The 14,139-nt window shown below is 35.0% G+C and overlaps 1 protein-coding gene across 1 annotated transcript in view; it reads left to right on the forward strand.

Annotated features, from left to right (window-relative positions):
- The window catches only part of LOC586685 (nidogen-1), a 34,668-nt gene extending 20,941 nt beyond the window's left edge, over positions 1-13,727 (forward strand). The window contains exons 10-23 of the mRNA XM_786457.5: positions 521-643; positions 1,543-1,668; positions 2,391-2,522; positions 3,286-3,411; positions 4,032-4,160; positions 4,615-4,731; positions 5,552-5,677; positions 6,464-6,691; positions 7,514-7,685; positions 8,265-8,422; positions 8,900-9,029; positions 9,294-9,406; positions 10,165-10,288; positions 11,963-13,727. Of these exons, the coding sequence (XP_791550.3) occupies positions 521-643; positions 1,543-1,668; positions 2,391-2,522; positions 3,286-3,411; positions 4,032-4,160; positions 4,615-4,731; positions 5,552-5,677; positions 6,464-6,691; positions 7,514-7,685; positions 8,265-8,422; positions 8,900-9,029; positions 9,294-9,406; positions 10,165-10,286 (1,802 nt within the window). The 3' untranslated portion in view covers positions 10,287-10,288; positions 11,963-13,727. The remainder of the gene's footprint in view (positions 1-520; positions 644-1,542; positions 1,669-2,390; positions 2,523-3,285; positions 3,412-4,031; positions 4,161-4,614; positions 4,732-5,551; positions 5,678-6,463; positions 6,692-7,513; positions 7,686-8,264; positions 8,423-8,899; positions 9,030-9,293; positions 9,407-10,164; positions 10,289-11,962) is intronic.
- Positions 13,728-14,139: the final 412 nt, after the last annotated feature.

The raw sequence follows: 14,139 nt of genomic DNA on the forward strand, positions 1-14,139 counted from the left end.
TTATAACCATTTTGTATTACATTTAAAGGTAAAGACCAGTTATGGTCATGCGATTGCATTGTGAAAGAAGTGTTGTGGAATCGATCATAAAAGGTTGATCATCTAGCATCTAGCATCTGCAAGGTTCTGGAATCATCAAAATGATAGGAAATTTGGCCCATTCTTCGTAAAGTTACAAGCACTATACACAGAAAGATGTATATGGGACTACCCTATATCTCTCACAGACCATGAGAGAAACAAATTTACCAAATATATGAATTAGTAGGCGGTTTCCCGGCAAATTTTTTATCATCATGTATTAGTCAAAACATATTCTTTCACATGATTGGTAATGAGAGCTGCCATTTCATTTTTTGAAATTGGGGTGTTTCCAATACTGGTCTTTACCTTTAAGCTAGTTTGTCTTAGAATGTCAATTAGATTCTTATTCCTCACACATTTTACCACTGTATTACCTAAATCTTTTAAACTATTTTCCCGTTCATTTAACCATGTTCTTGATCTTAATTTCTTTAAGGTGTTCCCACTGATGCCTGCCAGGATAACAACTGTGGTACAAATGCAGAATGTTTCCCTCAGGCTAACACCTTTACCTGTCGGTGTAGGGCAGGATACACTGGAAATGGTTATACATGCACAGGTAAGTCAAGGTTTAAAGGGATCCGGTAACTTCGTCTCAGATTCTGAAACAAAATCCTGGATTTAGCTCATGCTGCAATGATAATTATAAACCTATAGGTCAGTCAGGAACCCCATGACTTTTACAGGCCCATCGCCTGTCTGATTATCAAGATATTTATGATTGGAATGGAATTACAAATTTTGAAAACCGTTTGCCAAACGGTTTTCATAACACTACAGTCTATTGGGGAAAACGAGTATGGTAAAACTGGTCACCTAAAGGTTTTTACTTTTCGAGCCACTTCTTGATTATTTTGAAGCACAATTTTTTTAGGGCTTCAATATTAGACCATATCACAGACACTGATAACACGTAGGGCCGTGCATCTCAGATTTAACATTGTTAAACCATCCATTTAACAGTTTTTAAAATATCTTTAAAAAGAGGGAATTTAAAAGTAGTTGACACAGTACTTCATGCCCTCATGAATATTTTCATTGATATTCTAGAGTAAAGCCTGGAGATGGTTTCATGCAGCTGCACAGGAAAATTCTGAAGGTCAAAATCTGAGTTAGTGTTTAGATTAAAATTCAAGTGGTGTCACTTCATTGTCGGAGGTGTAATGCTTGATCATTAGCAGACTCAAGAATAGTGACCTCCAGTTTTGAATACATTAGGAACATTCAATTCCTTCCACATATCCATATTTTATAACCCCATTTTTGGCTTGTCAAAAGTATCCTATTTTTGCAAAAATAGGCACTACGGTACATATGTTGTGTCCATGTATTAAGTCAGATAACTTGGATAATACTAAGTGTGAAGCATTCTGTGCTTGACAGTGGTCCTCATTACTTCCTTCTGGCATGCATGTATCATATCTCATTCAACTCTTTTTTACGTTTGACCTTTCCTAGAGTCACCCAGTGACCCGTGTGACAATAATGACTGTGATCGCAATGCTAACTGCTACCCTGCTGGAAACAGCTATACATGCCAGTGTAACACAGGCTTCAATGGTGATGGGCGTGTCTGCGTTGCAGGTTAGTCGTCATGTTCATCACCTCATCTACATTCATTTGATTGATACAAAGCCTTCCTTGTTTTGAAAGATGTGCTGGTATAGATAGAAGTATATTTTAGACACAAACACAGACTGAAAGTCAGGACGGATGCATACGCATACTCATTCTTCCCAAGGACGGTTAAGGAATGGAACAGTCTTTCTCCCTCAATTGTAGCCCAACCTTCCTTAAATACTTTGAAATCTGCGTTTAAAACCAACTTAAAACCAGCACCTTAAGTTGGTGGCCGCACACGACGACACACCTCCAGTTTAAACACCTTTAAGGCGTCTTTTGGAGGAATCCTACCAAGTACTAAGAATGTTATTATTGGGGGGTATTCTTTAATTTGTATTCATAAAAACATGTTTGTGATGTTTTACTTTGGCTTTAGCTCAGCTAATATATCTAATATTACATTGTTATGATGAATAAGTGCTACCATGCAGGTACTCAGTAACTACACATGTGTAAAGAGAAACTGGTGGAAATAAATACCTGGTCGAAGCATACATGTATTCACTGGGGACAATTAGAGCACTCAGAATTTTGATTGAAATTGAAATAATTAAACTATCTGACCTGTATGACTTTAATGATTGCCGTCTGTATACTTACTGCTGAAATGAAATGATTAAATATTCTGGTACTCTTCATACAAGAATGGATTAACAACCAATGTTTTTTGTTTTATTTGATAGATCAAGCATCTGACCCATGTGACACTAATGATTGTTCTCTGTATGCCTACTGCTACCCTACAAATGATGGCCAGAGCTTCTACTGTCAGTGTGCTACAGGCTTCACAGGAGATGGGCGGAACTGTGAACGAGGTACTCCTTTCTGTGCCCTTCTTATTGAATTTATGAAATATCATTTTAATAATCTGAACTTGAACTGAACTCAACATAACATAAAAACAGAATAATTGAATATACAAATGTACATACTGAAAAACATAATGAAGTACATACAGGTATCATAGTCAAAGAATAAACCTTTTGCATAATCAAAATGAATTAATGATAGATCTATTTTCCTTTAGAGGTGCGTAAATGATATTAATGTTTCATTTTAGAGATTATCTTCGATCAAAAGTACAAACAAGCGAGGAAAATGGAGGCTATTCATCAGTTTTTGTTTAGGCAACAGATATACAACATTGCGCTATGCTCTGAAATTGACACATTGAGCGAGATTTAATATTGAACATTTTAAAGTTTGTATTACATTCAAAATAGCAGCTTTGAGACTGGTATGTGTATGGGATCCAAGCAATTAATTAGCCTATTATAAAATATACCTCTATAATAATCATTAATGATTTGGTCTTGGTCAGGGTAGCCACATCAGTATTAATACTGCTCTTCCTGCTGGCCCTGCAATTATTTTTACCTCAGATACCCATTTATTATACATGTTTGGAGGGATAAATGTAGGCTAAACACCTGGTCCAAGGATGTATGCAGCAAGCAAGGATATAACCAAAGATCTCTTGTATGACAAGGCAAGAGCCTTCACTAATATTTCACAGTTCTCCTAGAATACCACAATCCCGGGAATTAACTCCCTTCATGTTATATTCCTAATGTACAGAACAAAGAGGTAATGCATGTGACAACAACAACTGCAGCCCTTATGCCTATTGCCGGCCTCGCGGAGACACTGATTTCACCTGTGAATGTGCTCCAGGTTATGTAGGAGATGGATACAACTGTGAAGGTACGCATAAGCAGTTGAGTTGTTCAAGACTTGTTCCTGCAACACTATACCTTACTGTAAGCCCAGTCGCAACCCTAACTCTAATTTACATTAATAAACTTAATCCTGTACCTCTGACGAAATAAAGCAATGTGGCAGGAGCAAGTGTTGGGACACCATTAGCTGATTTTTTTATTTTAAGTTGATTATGTGGAGTTCATTCTTACAAATTAGTGGAAACTCCTATAGGACACTGATGGAAGAGCTATAGGCACTAATGCAGGGTTCCAGTGGTCTATCCACGTCTTTTTCTTTGTTCCCCCATCGTATCATATGAAAATGTTTATTGTAACTTGGTCCCAGAGACCTTCAAGACAGCAACTCATGGAATTTCCATATCCCGGTGTATTTAATAGAGGTATATGTATCTTGTCATTATGTCATAGAAATGTTTGTATATTTGAAAAGGCGATGCACAATGCTATTGAAATTATCCTAGGGTGATTTCTTGAAAGTCTTTCATATTTATGTTTCTGGTATCAAATCATTTTAAAACTTGTAGGGATCAAAATATTGAGCATTTTTCTAAACATACCAGTGAAATTCACGAATTATGTCTTTTGATGATTTATTACCAATAGAAGAGAGCCAGGACCCTTGCCTGAACAATAGATGTCATCCCTACGCTGACTGCTCCCCCGTGCCCGGAGGATACACTTGCTCTTGTCGATCTGGTTACCAGGGAGATGGGTACTTGTGTGAAGAAGCAGGTAAGTCCGTTTGCTTGAATCCTGAGTAAATATTGATCCATTGGATCTGGGGCATGGTATTCTGTTAGTGAAACATAGAGAACTTTCTGTCCTTTGTATTCTTTATTCTGTGATTTGTCATCCTTTTGAATTGTATTTCTTTGGAAAATTATATTCTGGATCGATACAGTGCTTAAGGATGGAGGATGTCAGTTTGGCATACCTTAACTATATACAACAGGATAAAAAATAAAAAAAGAAGTATATGTGCCCCCTTCCCCCAGCCAAATTTCTAACCTTCCATAACCTTCCCTATTTTGTTTGTCAAAGATCTTTAGATTGAAAAATGCTTCAGAGTTAACTTCCAAAGCCACATACAATATATTTGTCATTTGTAAAGATAGTTTTCAAAACATTCTGAGCTGTTTTATGCAGATATATTTGACTAGTATGGTTGTTCTTTGTCTCATTACAGACCAGCTAGTGAATTTGTGCTCTGATTGTGGCAGGGATGCTGACTGCCTACCAGAGGGGCGGGGCTACAGGTGTATCTGCCGAGCTGGATTCAATGGCGATGGCCTTACATGCGAAGGTGAGCACAAATGTAGAGCTTAACATGAGATGTAGTGAATGGTAGTGCATGTCTTGAAAAACTAGTTAGTCCCAAACCCCCCCCCCCCCCCGCGCGTTTAAGGTGATGACCCTTTTTTCTTAAAATCCTGGACGCAGGCCTGGTAGATGGCATGCTGGCACTGAAAACGATGAAAACAAACTTGCTGGAAATAACATTTCACAAAAAAAAAACTTTTTTAGGCATGTGGTTTAGATTATTACATGTTTCTTAATTTCTTTAGCTTTCTTGCTCGTCACTCAGCTGTTGGACCTATATTAGTTTGGCAGATATCATTCACCAGTATTAATTTGTAGACTGGAACATTCTCTGCAAGTATCAGCTTATTCTGTCATTTAGAGAACTAAAGATTGAATTCAAAATAATTCAACCTAAAATGAATTACACAGGTCTGTATTACAAATGACCTTCATTTGGAAAGAAAATTCTAAATGATAAGCTGTTTACTTTTTAACTGAAGACTCCACCCAAAGCGTGTGGATAGTGATATAGGTCTATGTCACAAATGGGGGGGGGGGGGGGGTGAAAGTAAGAAGACAACACAGACTTCTATGCATTTTAACTATTGATCTTTGATCTTTGAATATAAACTATAGTCTGTGCAATGGTATAACATATAGCATAGGGCTTACATTTCAAGATTTGAACCAAGATATAGATATAACAGCATGTATTACCGAATGCATGTACATTCATCAATGTATTATATGATGCTTCCATGATGTGATGGTGCCCTGAAGGAGCATACATACCAAAGTAAAACATTGTTTTTTTTCTACAGATGTTGATGAATGCTTGGAAGGAGCTGACATTGCCTGTGATGCTAATGCTCGATGCCAGAACAACCGAGGTTCCTATACCTGTCGCTGTAACGCTGGATATAGAGGAGATGGGTTCACATGTGAAGGTAAACAACATTGATATCTCAGCCATTTTTTGCACAAAAATGTTTAATTATTTCTGATGTGCCCGACTATCACTCTTCTTTCAACCACCTCAGACATACTATTCAATATATTTCATATGCATCTTATATTGAATTTATTTATATTTTATGATTCATTACTATTGATTTGTTAATATTTGTATTTCAAAGAATATTATGGGGAAAAAAAGAAATGGTGATGCAAGGACTAAGAACCACAGGCATTAGATATCTCTTGTTCTTTATACAGGTGCTAGATTATATTATACGCATAATGAATGCATACTTTGCATAGCTAGAGTGCATTAACGGTGCAGGTAACACAACATGGTGGAAATGATGTACACCTCCATCAATGATTTGTTTGCTTATTAACAACAGAAAATAACGTGTGTTAGGCCAGGATAATACCAAATTACTGGTAGATGCAGGGCATACAAAAAAGACATCCTGAAGAACAAAATACAACGTAATAAACATAGTGCTATCAATTATTTATATATAAGTAGTTGTGAAAAGAACTGCTTCATATTTAAATTCAATGCCAAGTACTAACAAATTTTAGTCATATAAATGTAATTCAAATTTAAATAACATCTAACTGATTACATGATTTCATAGATTATTCACTAAAATCATGAAATTCCTAAAAGTAAAATGGACAATGGAGGCAGGAAAGTGCAAGTTTGCATAGACTTTACCATTTCATGCCTACCTTTTGCAAAAAATGAATATTATAACCTTTTTTTCTTCTTTTTATGTTGCTAGCGCTTCCTGAGGCTGATGGTTCCCTGGTGTTCGGGCAGGGTATGTCTGTGATGAACCTGCCCCGTGATGGTAGCGCAGGAAACAAGGTCTACATGAAGAGCCGTCAGACAGTGGTGGGACTGGGCTATGATTGCCGTCATGAGTACGTCTATTGGACTGATATCTCTGGCAGGGCTATCATGAAGGCATCGCTGGATGGCAGGGATGTCAGTGTGGTCGTCAACACAAGTAACCTAAAGTTTTTTTTCAAGTTTTTTCAAGTTTTTATATTGTTTCTTGTTTCACAAAATAGAATTCACATAATTGACAAACCTAGAAAATAATATGAAATATACTAAAAGTATCACATTATATAATCAATTCTTTGTAAAGACGTCAAAATTAATTGTATTGAATAGTAGGTTATACAGGGTGAAATGTGAGGAACCTATTAAAAAGCTCAGATTGTAGATTATATTCGTCAAGCTAAGGAAAGTGCTAGTGTTGGATTTGTAGCGGGTGTGTATTTATGTAAATGCTTTCATTTATGTTGTAAAATTATTCTGTATCTAAGCACCTGTTGAGATGAGTAAACATTTGTTAACATTATAAAAATGTTAACAAGAAAGTACAGAAATTTAGAATGCCCTTTCTAGTTGTCTCAAAAATGATTAGTATTTCATGTTGATGTTTTCAGATATAGTTATCCAAAGCTTTTTGTTATAATGATCAGTTGGGGTATGTTTCTTTTAATCAAAAGTTTAGGCAACCATATATACAGGAGAGTCATGTCGATATAATCTTCCTTATTATGATGTGTATGATTGACAATCTCAAAAATTAAGTTTTCTAGAATTGATTCATTTTACTTCTAAAATGTCTGTGCATCCATATTTTGGAATTTCCTTATGCCTCATAACAAGTGAACTATATCAAAGTGTCTTTAGTAGTGTCAACACAAACTTAAAGAATGGTATATAATTTGATTACCTGTATGTTTCATGTTAATGGGGATGGCCTTGCTACGTTGTCATAACCATTCCCATCCTCTCTCTCTCTCTCTCTATGCAGGTTTGAGCAGCCCAGAAGGTGTAGCTGTCGATCATCTCAGCCGTAATCTGTACTGGACAGACTCTGGTTTTGATCGCATTGAGGTTGCTAATCTTGACGGAACCAACAGACATGTGCTATTTGATACGGATCTTGTCAATCCTAGAGCCATCGTCATAGATCCAGTTGGAGGGTAGGACTTATATTTCTATTCTTTGACCTCGAGGGAATGGTATTATGCTTCAGAGAATGCAATTGATCTCATTTGACAACGGTTATGCTATTGCAAGTCACAGTTATGCTTGTATGATCTATTGATTGATTTGCATTACAGTGATATATGTGATGTTATCATTTATCTTATTATGATATTGTATTTTTAGACATGAATATATGTTATACATGTGTATAGAATATATACGTTTATATAAATGTATCTCTTTAGTTATGTATAAATTAGATACTGGTATATGAAAATCAATGTTGCTGCTTTGTCTTAAATACTATTAGATGACAGTTAGAATAAATCCATCTGTATACTCTCACATCCAATTTTCATATTGGCATTATCATTTGGGATATTATGAACTTTCTAATTAATTTCTTAAATCTAGAAGAGAATGACTTATACATGTACCACTATTCACAGACCTCTTTTATTTCAGACCATTTGCTGATGATTTCAGTCTATTTCATCTAGTCTAAAACAAGTCCTTCATCCTCTATTCATGAATATTGAAATAATGACCACATTTGATGTTTCATCCTACAGGTACTTGTATTGGGTTGATTGGGACCGTAGCTACCCAAGGATCGAGGTGTCTGGTATGGACGGTAGCGGGCGTGCTGTCTTTTTGGATGAAGATCTTATCATGCCCAATGGTCTCACTATCGATCTGGTCTCACAGCTTCTTTGCTGGGCAGATGCTGGTAAGACTTTTGAGTGTTTATACTTTCACTTGGAATCTATCTAAACAGCTGTAAAGTAAAATTAATACACAGTTAATGTTGATTGCTTGATCTTTAACAGTTTGTCAGTGGTAATTGCTGTGACATTTGAGGTTTACAATACCTGGTAGTACAAAAAGTGTTATATGCAAGAAAAAATATTATAGATTAAAGCATAACTCTTTGTCATTTGTTTAACAGACCAATACACTGATATGACTAAGTGGGGTAAATCATTTAATTTCACCCCAAAATTTATTAATTTTACCCTGAAATTTATTACTGCACTTATCAGATAAATACACTAATATCAGTACAGATTAATGCATGATTTTTGTAATTTTTCAACTGAACAATGGAAGGAAGTCATTTTAAATCACTCTCACTGTTTTTTTTTTTACCCCTCCCCCGAAAATGGAAAATTTATCATCACAATGATTCATGGATTAATATTTTCAGGCACACAGAAGGTTGAGTGCATGAATCTTGATGGTGATCCACTTTCACGTTACCCAGTGTACCGTCCTGCTCAGTATCCATTTGGTCTGGCTTCATTGGGTAATAACCTGTATTGGACAGACTGGCAAACGTAAGTAGCCTTACAGATATACCCCTACATTTGTAGTATAACGGTTGTCTCCCTATTTGTCTATTTGTCTCCTCCTCCTCCTCCTCCTCCTCCTCCTCCTCCTCCTCCTCCTCCTCCTCCTCCTCCTCCTCCGCCTCTTTCTTCATATTAACATTATTACTATTGTTGTTGGAAATATTGTTATCTTTATTAGTAGTAATAGTAGTAGTTCATCGTCATCATCATCATCATTATTAATTTCATTATATTCCTTTGTGATGACAGGTCCAACATCCAATTCATCAACAAGAATGGAGGTGAGGTCCAGTCCCTTGCTCTACCACGGGGAGGCAATGGAAGGACTTACGGTATCGCTGCTGTTACACAATGCACTGATGGTACGCATCTAACCTTTCACATCAATAAAACCACAAATATATATTGTTGCATTTGTTTGTTTGTTTGTTTTTATTTCTGTGTTTTCAAAATAGAATATAACATATACATAAAATAACAATTATATCTTCATTTTACATAATTATAAATTTTTAGTACATTACCGTAAATAAAATGCATACAAACACAAATATTTTTCAATGAAAAAAGATAAATTACAGAAAATGCAGGAGACCGCCATCATGGGCGGTAGGCTTCAAATCGATAGCGGCCTCGAGAGAATAGTGGCAAACTCTTAAATTATATAATTGTACACACGAAATTCATCAAGTCAAGGCCTTGTTGCACAAATCTTTGCAAATAAGGAGCAATATTTTATGAAGCCCTTTTGAACTCTTTGATTCGGTGGATATATTTTTACTTGATTATTGTGACATTGTGCTGAGAGTTGCTTAATTTTCTTTCCAACGCCATAAGGAGGGTGTATTAAAGTAATATATGATCAGATATGTTGAATGATCAATGTGCTACCTAAGTGCGAGACCTGTTTGGTCAAGAAGATTGATAAAGACTTACTATTGGATGAATAGTGTCACTGTCCTTGTACAAACCCACGATAATATGACTTCAAACCTACACCTTTTCCACCTGTTATTTTCAGGTAACGATTGCTTTGTACCTAAATGTAACAGATGAATAGTTTCAAAGTTCCTGTTTGAATCCAAGATAAGTAGTAATCCTTTTCACCATTTATTTGTAGGTAACAATCGTTGTGCATATGAGAATGGCGGATGCAGGAACCTGTGCCTACCAGCCCCAGGGGTTAGAGCTACGTGTGTCTGCCCTAACGCCCTCGCACCCAATGATATCCCCTGCAACTAAATGTAAGTAATGTATCTGGGGTCACTGTGTTGTCCTTGCACAATCACTTTTTCTTCAAACCTTATTCAAGACACTAATGTCTTGTGGCAAGACATTAATCTACATCTGTTACTGTCCACTCACATAAAGTAAATGAGTATCTGGAAGAAATTCCTTGGATGCTTAATTAGTACCGCCCTATAATGGCGGCTCAGCTACAGTCGGGGTAATAATTTTATGATACTAAACAAATCTGGTTGATTTAATTGAATGTGTGTACAGTGGGTAGATTTAATGTAATGCAAATTATCTTGGGTAGTTGAAAGAATAATATATTTTGTCAGGTACACTGGTCTAGTTTTGGAATTATATGTATTTGGTTAAATTAGGATTTATCAACGTGCACAGAATTTGATATTGTAATGTAGTAAACAATTGCGTCCATGTGATATTCGTGAAAAAGGAAAATGATCAATAACCATAACACAAGATAAAAAGAGCATCAGTGTTTTCTTATATCAGCATGAAATATGTGATTTCTTGAAAACTCTGGCATTCCAATGCAAAACTGTTATGGTATGTGTTCTACCCTCATTTGTAGGTTTATTTGCACTTTTTTGTTTTGTTTAATATGTAATTGTTTATCAGTCTATTTTGTTTGTTATAGCGCTTAGAGACTTTGGTGGTAAGCACTTTATAAGTAATGTTTTTATTATTATTATTATAGTTTATCCAAACTATAAAACTTTGAAATCATATTTTTACCTAAAGTTTATCAGAACAGTGAAATAAGTATGACGAGAAGGGCATCCATATTGTATGCAAACCCATTGTCACATATTTAGAGTCAAGGGTAGTTAATGTCAAATTAAATATCACAAAAACAGCATTTGTCTACAACCAGAAAGGTTAAAAGCTCTATGAAAGCTGTTTAATTCTCAAACTAGCTATAACAGTTTGCTCAAAAGATGTGACAAGTTGATGAATTATTCAACAATTCTATGAAATAGTGCTTATTTTTATTTGGAGATTTCTACAAGTGTGATTGAAAGAAAGATCCAAACAAATAAAAGGAGATCAGTTTTAGTCCTGTCAATCTGCAGTATGTTTGTCATCTCTATTGGTCTTTATCATACACAATGACCTCTGAGTGGCACTTCACTCTCCTACGAGTTGAGCGATGACCTTATATGGCAAGGTCCTTTGTTGACATACTGAGTAATTTTTCATTGTTAACTCAGTATGACTTCAACTTTGGTCTAAAGTCCATGTTTGTTTGGTTCTCAAGTGTTCACTCTCTCTATTTGCATGTCTGCTCTTTCCATTGTTAGGGAGATCAAAGTCCTTCATGCTGAAAATTAAGAGAAACTTTGAATTATTCAAAAATATATTTCACACACACCCTCAATTCATGATTGTGTAGACCCAAATTATTAACAATATTTCAGTTTTGACTGATGTGAGATTATACATGATGGAAATTTCAGAATTTTGTTGAAAACAAATCCATCTGGTGAAAATATCATACACACATAGGCTTCAATTTTACTCAATGATTATAACTGACCCTGGGTTTAAGATTTTATTCAAAATGTAATTTCCAGTCTGATGAGCAAAGTAAAATTTACTCATTCCAGTAGTAACATATTTTTCCTTTTTTAATATTTTTTTTTACTGTATTTGTATCACCATACCAGATCTCCATCTAGATTGTTGCAACACGTGATCAAGTTCGCTTGGTGCCGCTTGTTGTTCCTTTGCTGTGGAGGTCATCAGACTCTCGTCTCCATGGAGATGCTTTGTCGACTAATGGTGCCTAGAAATCTGATTTTCTCTTTTACCAAGAGAAAATTCTGTTCTGTCAATCTTGTATAATAGCTATGTAGAATGTTAGTTTGTGTTGTGTAACTTGAATGTATATTGGCTCTTTTCTTCATGCATTTAATCTTCAGGTATGTCCATTGTGTATATTTTAGCCTTCAGTTTTATATCACTGGTGCCTTTTTAATCTTTGTCAAAAATATCCTACTTGCAATTGAAATGCTGCTAGTGAAACATTGTTAAAGCTCTTCTTCTTCTTGTGTTAAATTGCTGTGACAAAAAAACAAACGTATTGAATAAGTCACAGCCTTAGTCACAGTAAGTGCCTTCAAAGATCAGAAGCTTACCTCAATAGACAGACATGCTTTCATACAGTACTTAACAATTACTATGCAACTTTTTTTTAACCTATCGTACATTGAGCTGATGTTGATTCTTATGAAGTATTTTAGACAATATGAACAGCAATCTTATCTAGTAGGTAAGTTATGCTTGTCTGTGCTACAGAAACTGATGCAGCCTCTCGTTTTTACAATACTAACATTTAGATTGGGAATTTTTATGCAATTAACATCAAAGTGTAAAAGAACAGTAATGCTACATACAGACTGCCTTCAGCGTCATAATAGTATCAGATATATATATATATATATATATATATAAGCATGACAAGAACATAACATGTTAAGAACAGTTTGTTTAGAGATTCACAATGAATGCTAATAATGGTCTGTATTTTACTTTTTGTATTGGTTTACAATCAAGCTTTTGATAATTATATGACCAATAGCTTCAATTGATATTTTTTTAGAGCTGTAATAAAATCAAGATATCAGAGAAATCGAGTGGCAAATTTTACTTATTCATCATGTCTAGCAAGTGAAATTCTTGCCTACAGAGATAGAAACCAGGCCCTTAGTATGTAATAGCATTGAAATATCTTTCAAATCCCTGTCTTTCTTCTGACTGTAGAGTGTAATTGTAAGTCTTTCACATTTTTAATAAGCTCTCTATTTATAGCCACACATATACAGCATGTTTATTGATTTTAAAGTGGGGTTGGTTTAACAACTTTATGTAATCCAATTTATCATGTATCAAAATGTGAACCATACATAAAAGTATATTCATTCAGTTATTTACTTTGATGGTATTCACCCTGTATTTGCAGTTAAAATTTTTAGTGTTATTTTTTTTTATTCAGCTTTGTATTTCAATCTCTTCTAGTTTTATACATTATACTGATTTGGCCACTATTCAAACTTTTATTTCAAGTTGACTCTCACATTTTAATGTAATATAAACAGTAAGTGCTGGCTGTGAAATAAAGTATTTTTACATGAACAATGTTATGTGGCCCTGTGTAAAGCCATACTTGTATGTTAAGCACCAAGAAACAATAGTTCACCCCAACGTTAATAGTAATATATCGTGAAGTCAGAATCAGTAATGAATTTGTAATTCTCAAATTTCTATTGATGTTCTCACTTTTGTTCTTACTTCTATTTGCGACCAATACACATAATGCCAACAAGTATTAACACATACTGCATTTTTATCTTTTAGTAGTGTATGTGAACAATTTGAGAAATACATTGTCAATAAAATGAAACACATCCATTTAGGTGCTATTTGAAACAATTCCTGTTTCTGCATTGATTATTTGTACGGTATGCTTTCTTTGAATGTTTTCTATAAGTAATATTTAGTATTTGAGAAAGTGAATGGTATGGAGATGTTGATTAAGGAAATCATAAGTCAGAACTTGACTTTTTATTTAACTGATTGTATTACATGCCCTCATTTTGTGATTGAGAAAGAGAGGGGGTATTTGTGTATGTGGGTTCGAGAGAGAGAGGAGAAATTTAGTAGGTGTAAGTGTGGCCAGGTGTGGATGAGAGAGAAAAGGAGGAGAAGTATCACTATGAATATGATGGACAAAGAAAGCGGACAAAATATACAGTTCCTCAGGTAGACAAAGGAACATCCCTTCACTGGTATTATGTAAAAAGGTGAATATGCAAGTGACACCTGTTCTACACATTTTTACATA

This window comes from Strongylocentrotus purpuratus, unplaced genomic scaffold (genome assembly GCF_000002235.5).
Source record: "Strongylocentrotus purpuratus isolate Spur 01 unplaced genomic scaffold, Spur_5.0 spur5_scaffold_5, whole genome shotgun sequence".
Taxonomy (NCBI): domain Eukaryota; kingdom Metazoa; phylum Echinodermata; class Echinoidea; order Camarodonta; family Strongylocentrotidae; genus Strongylocentrotus; species Strongylocentrotus purpuratus.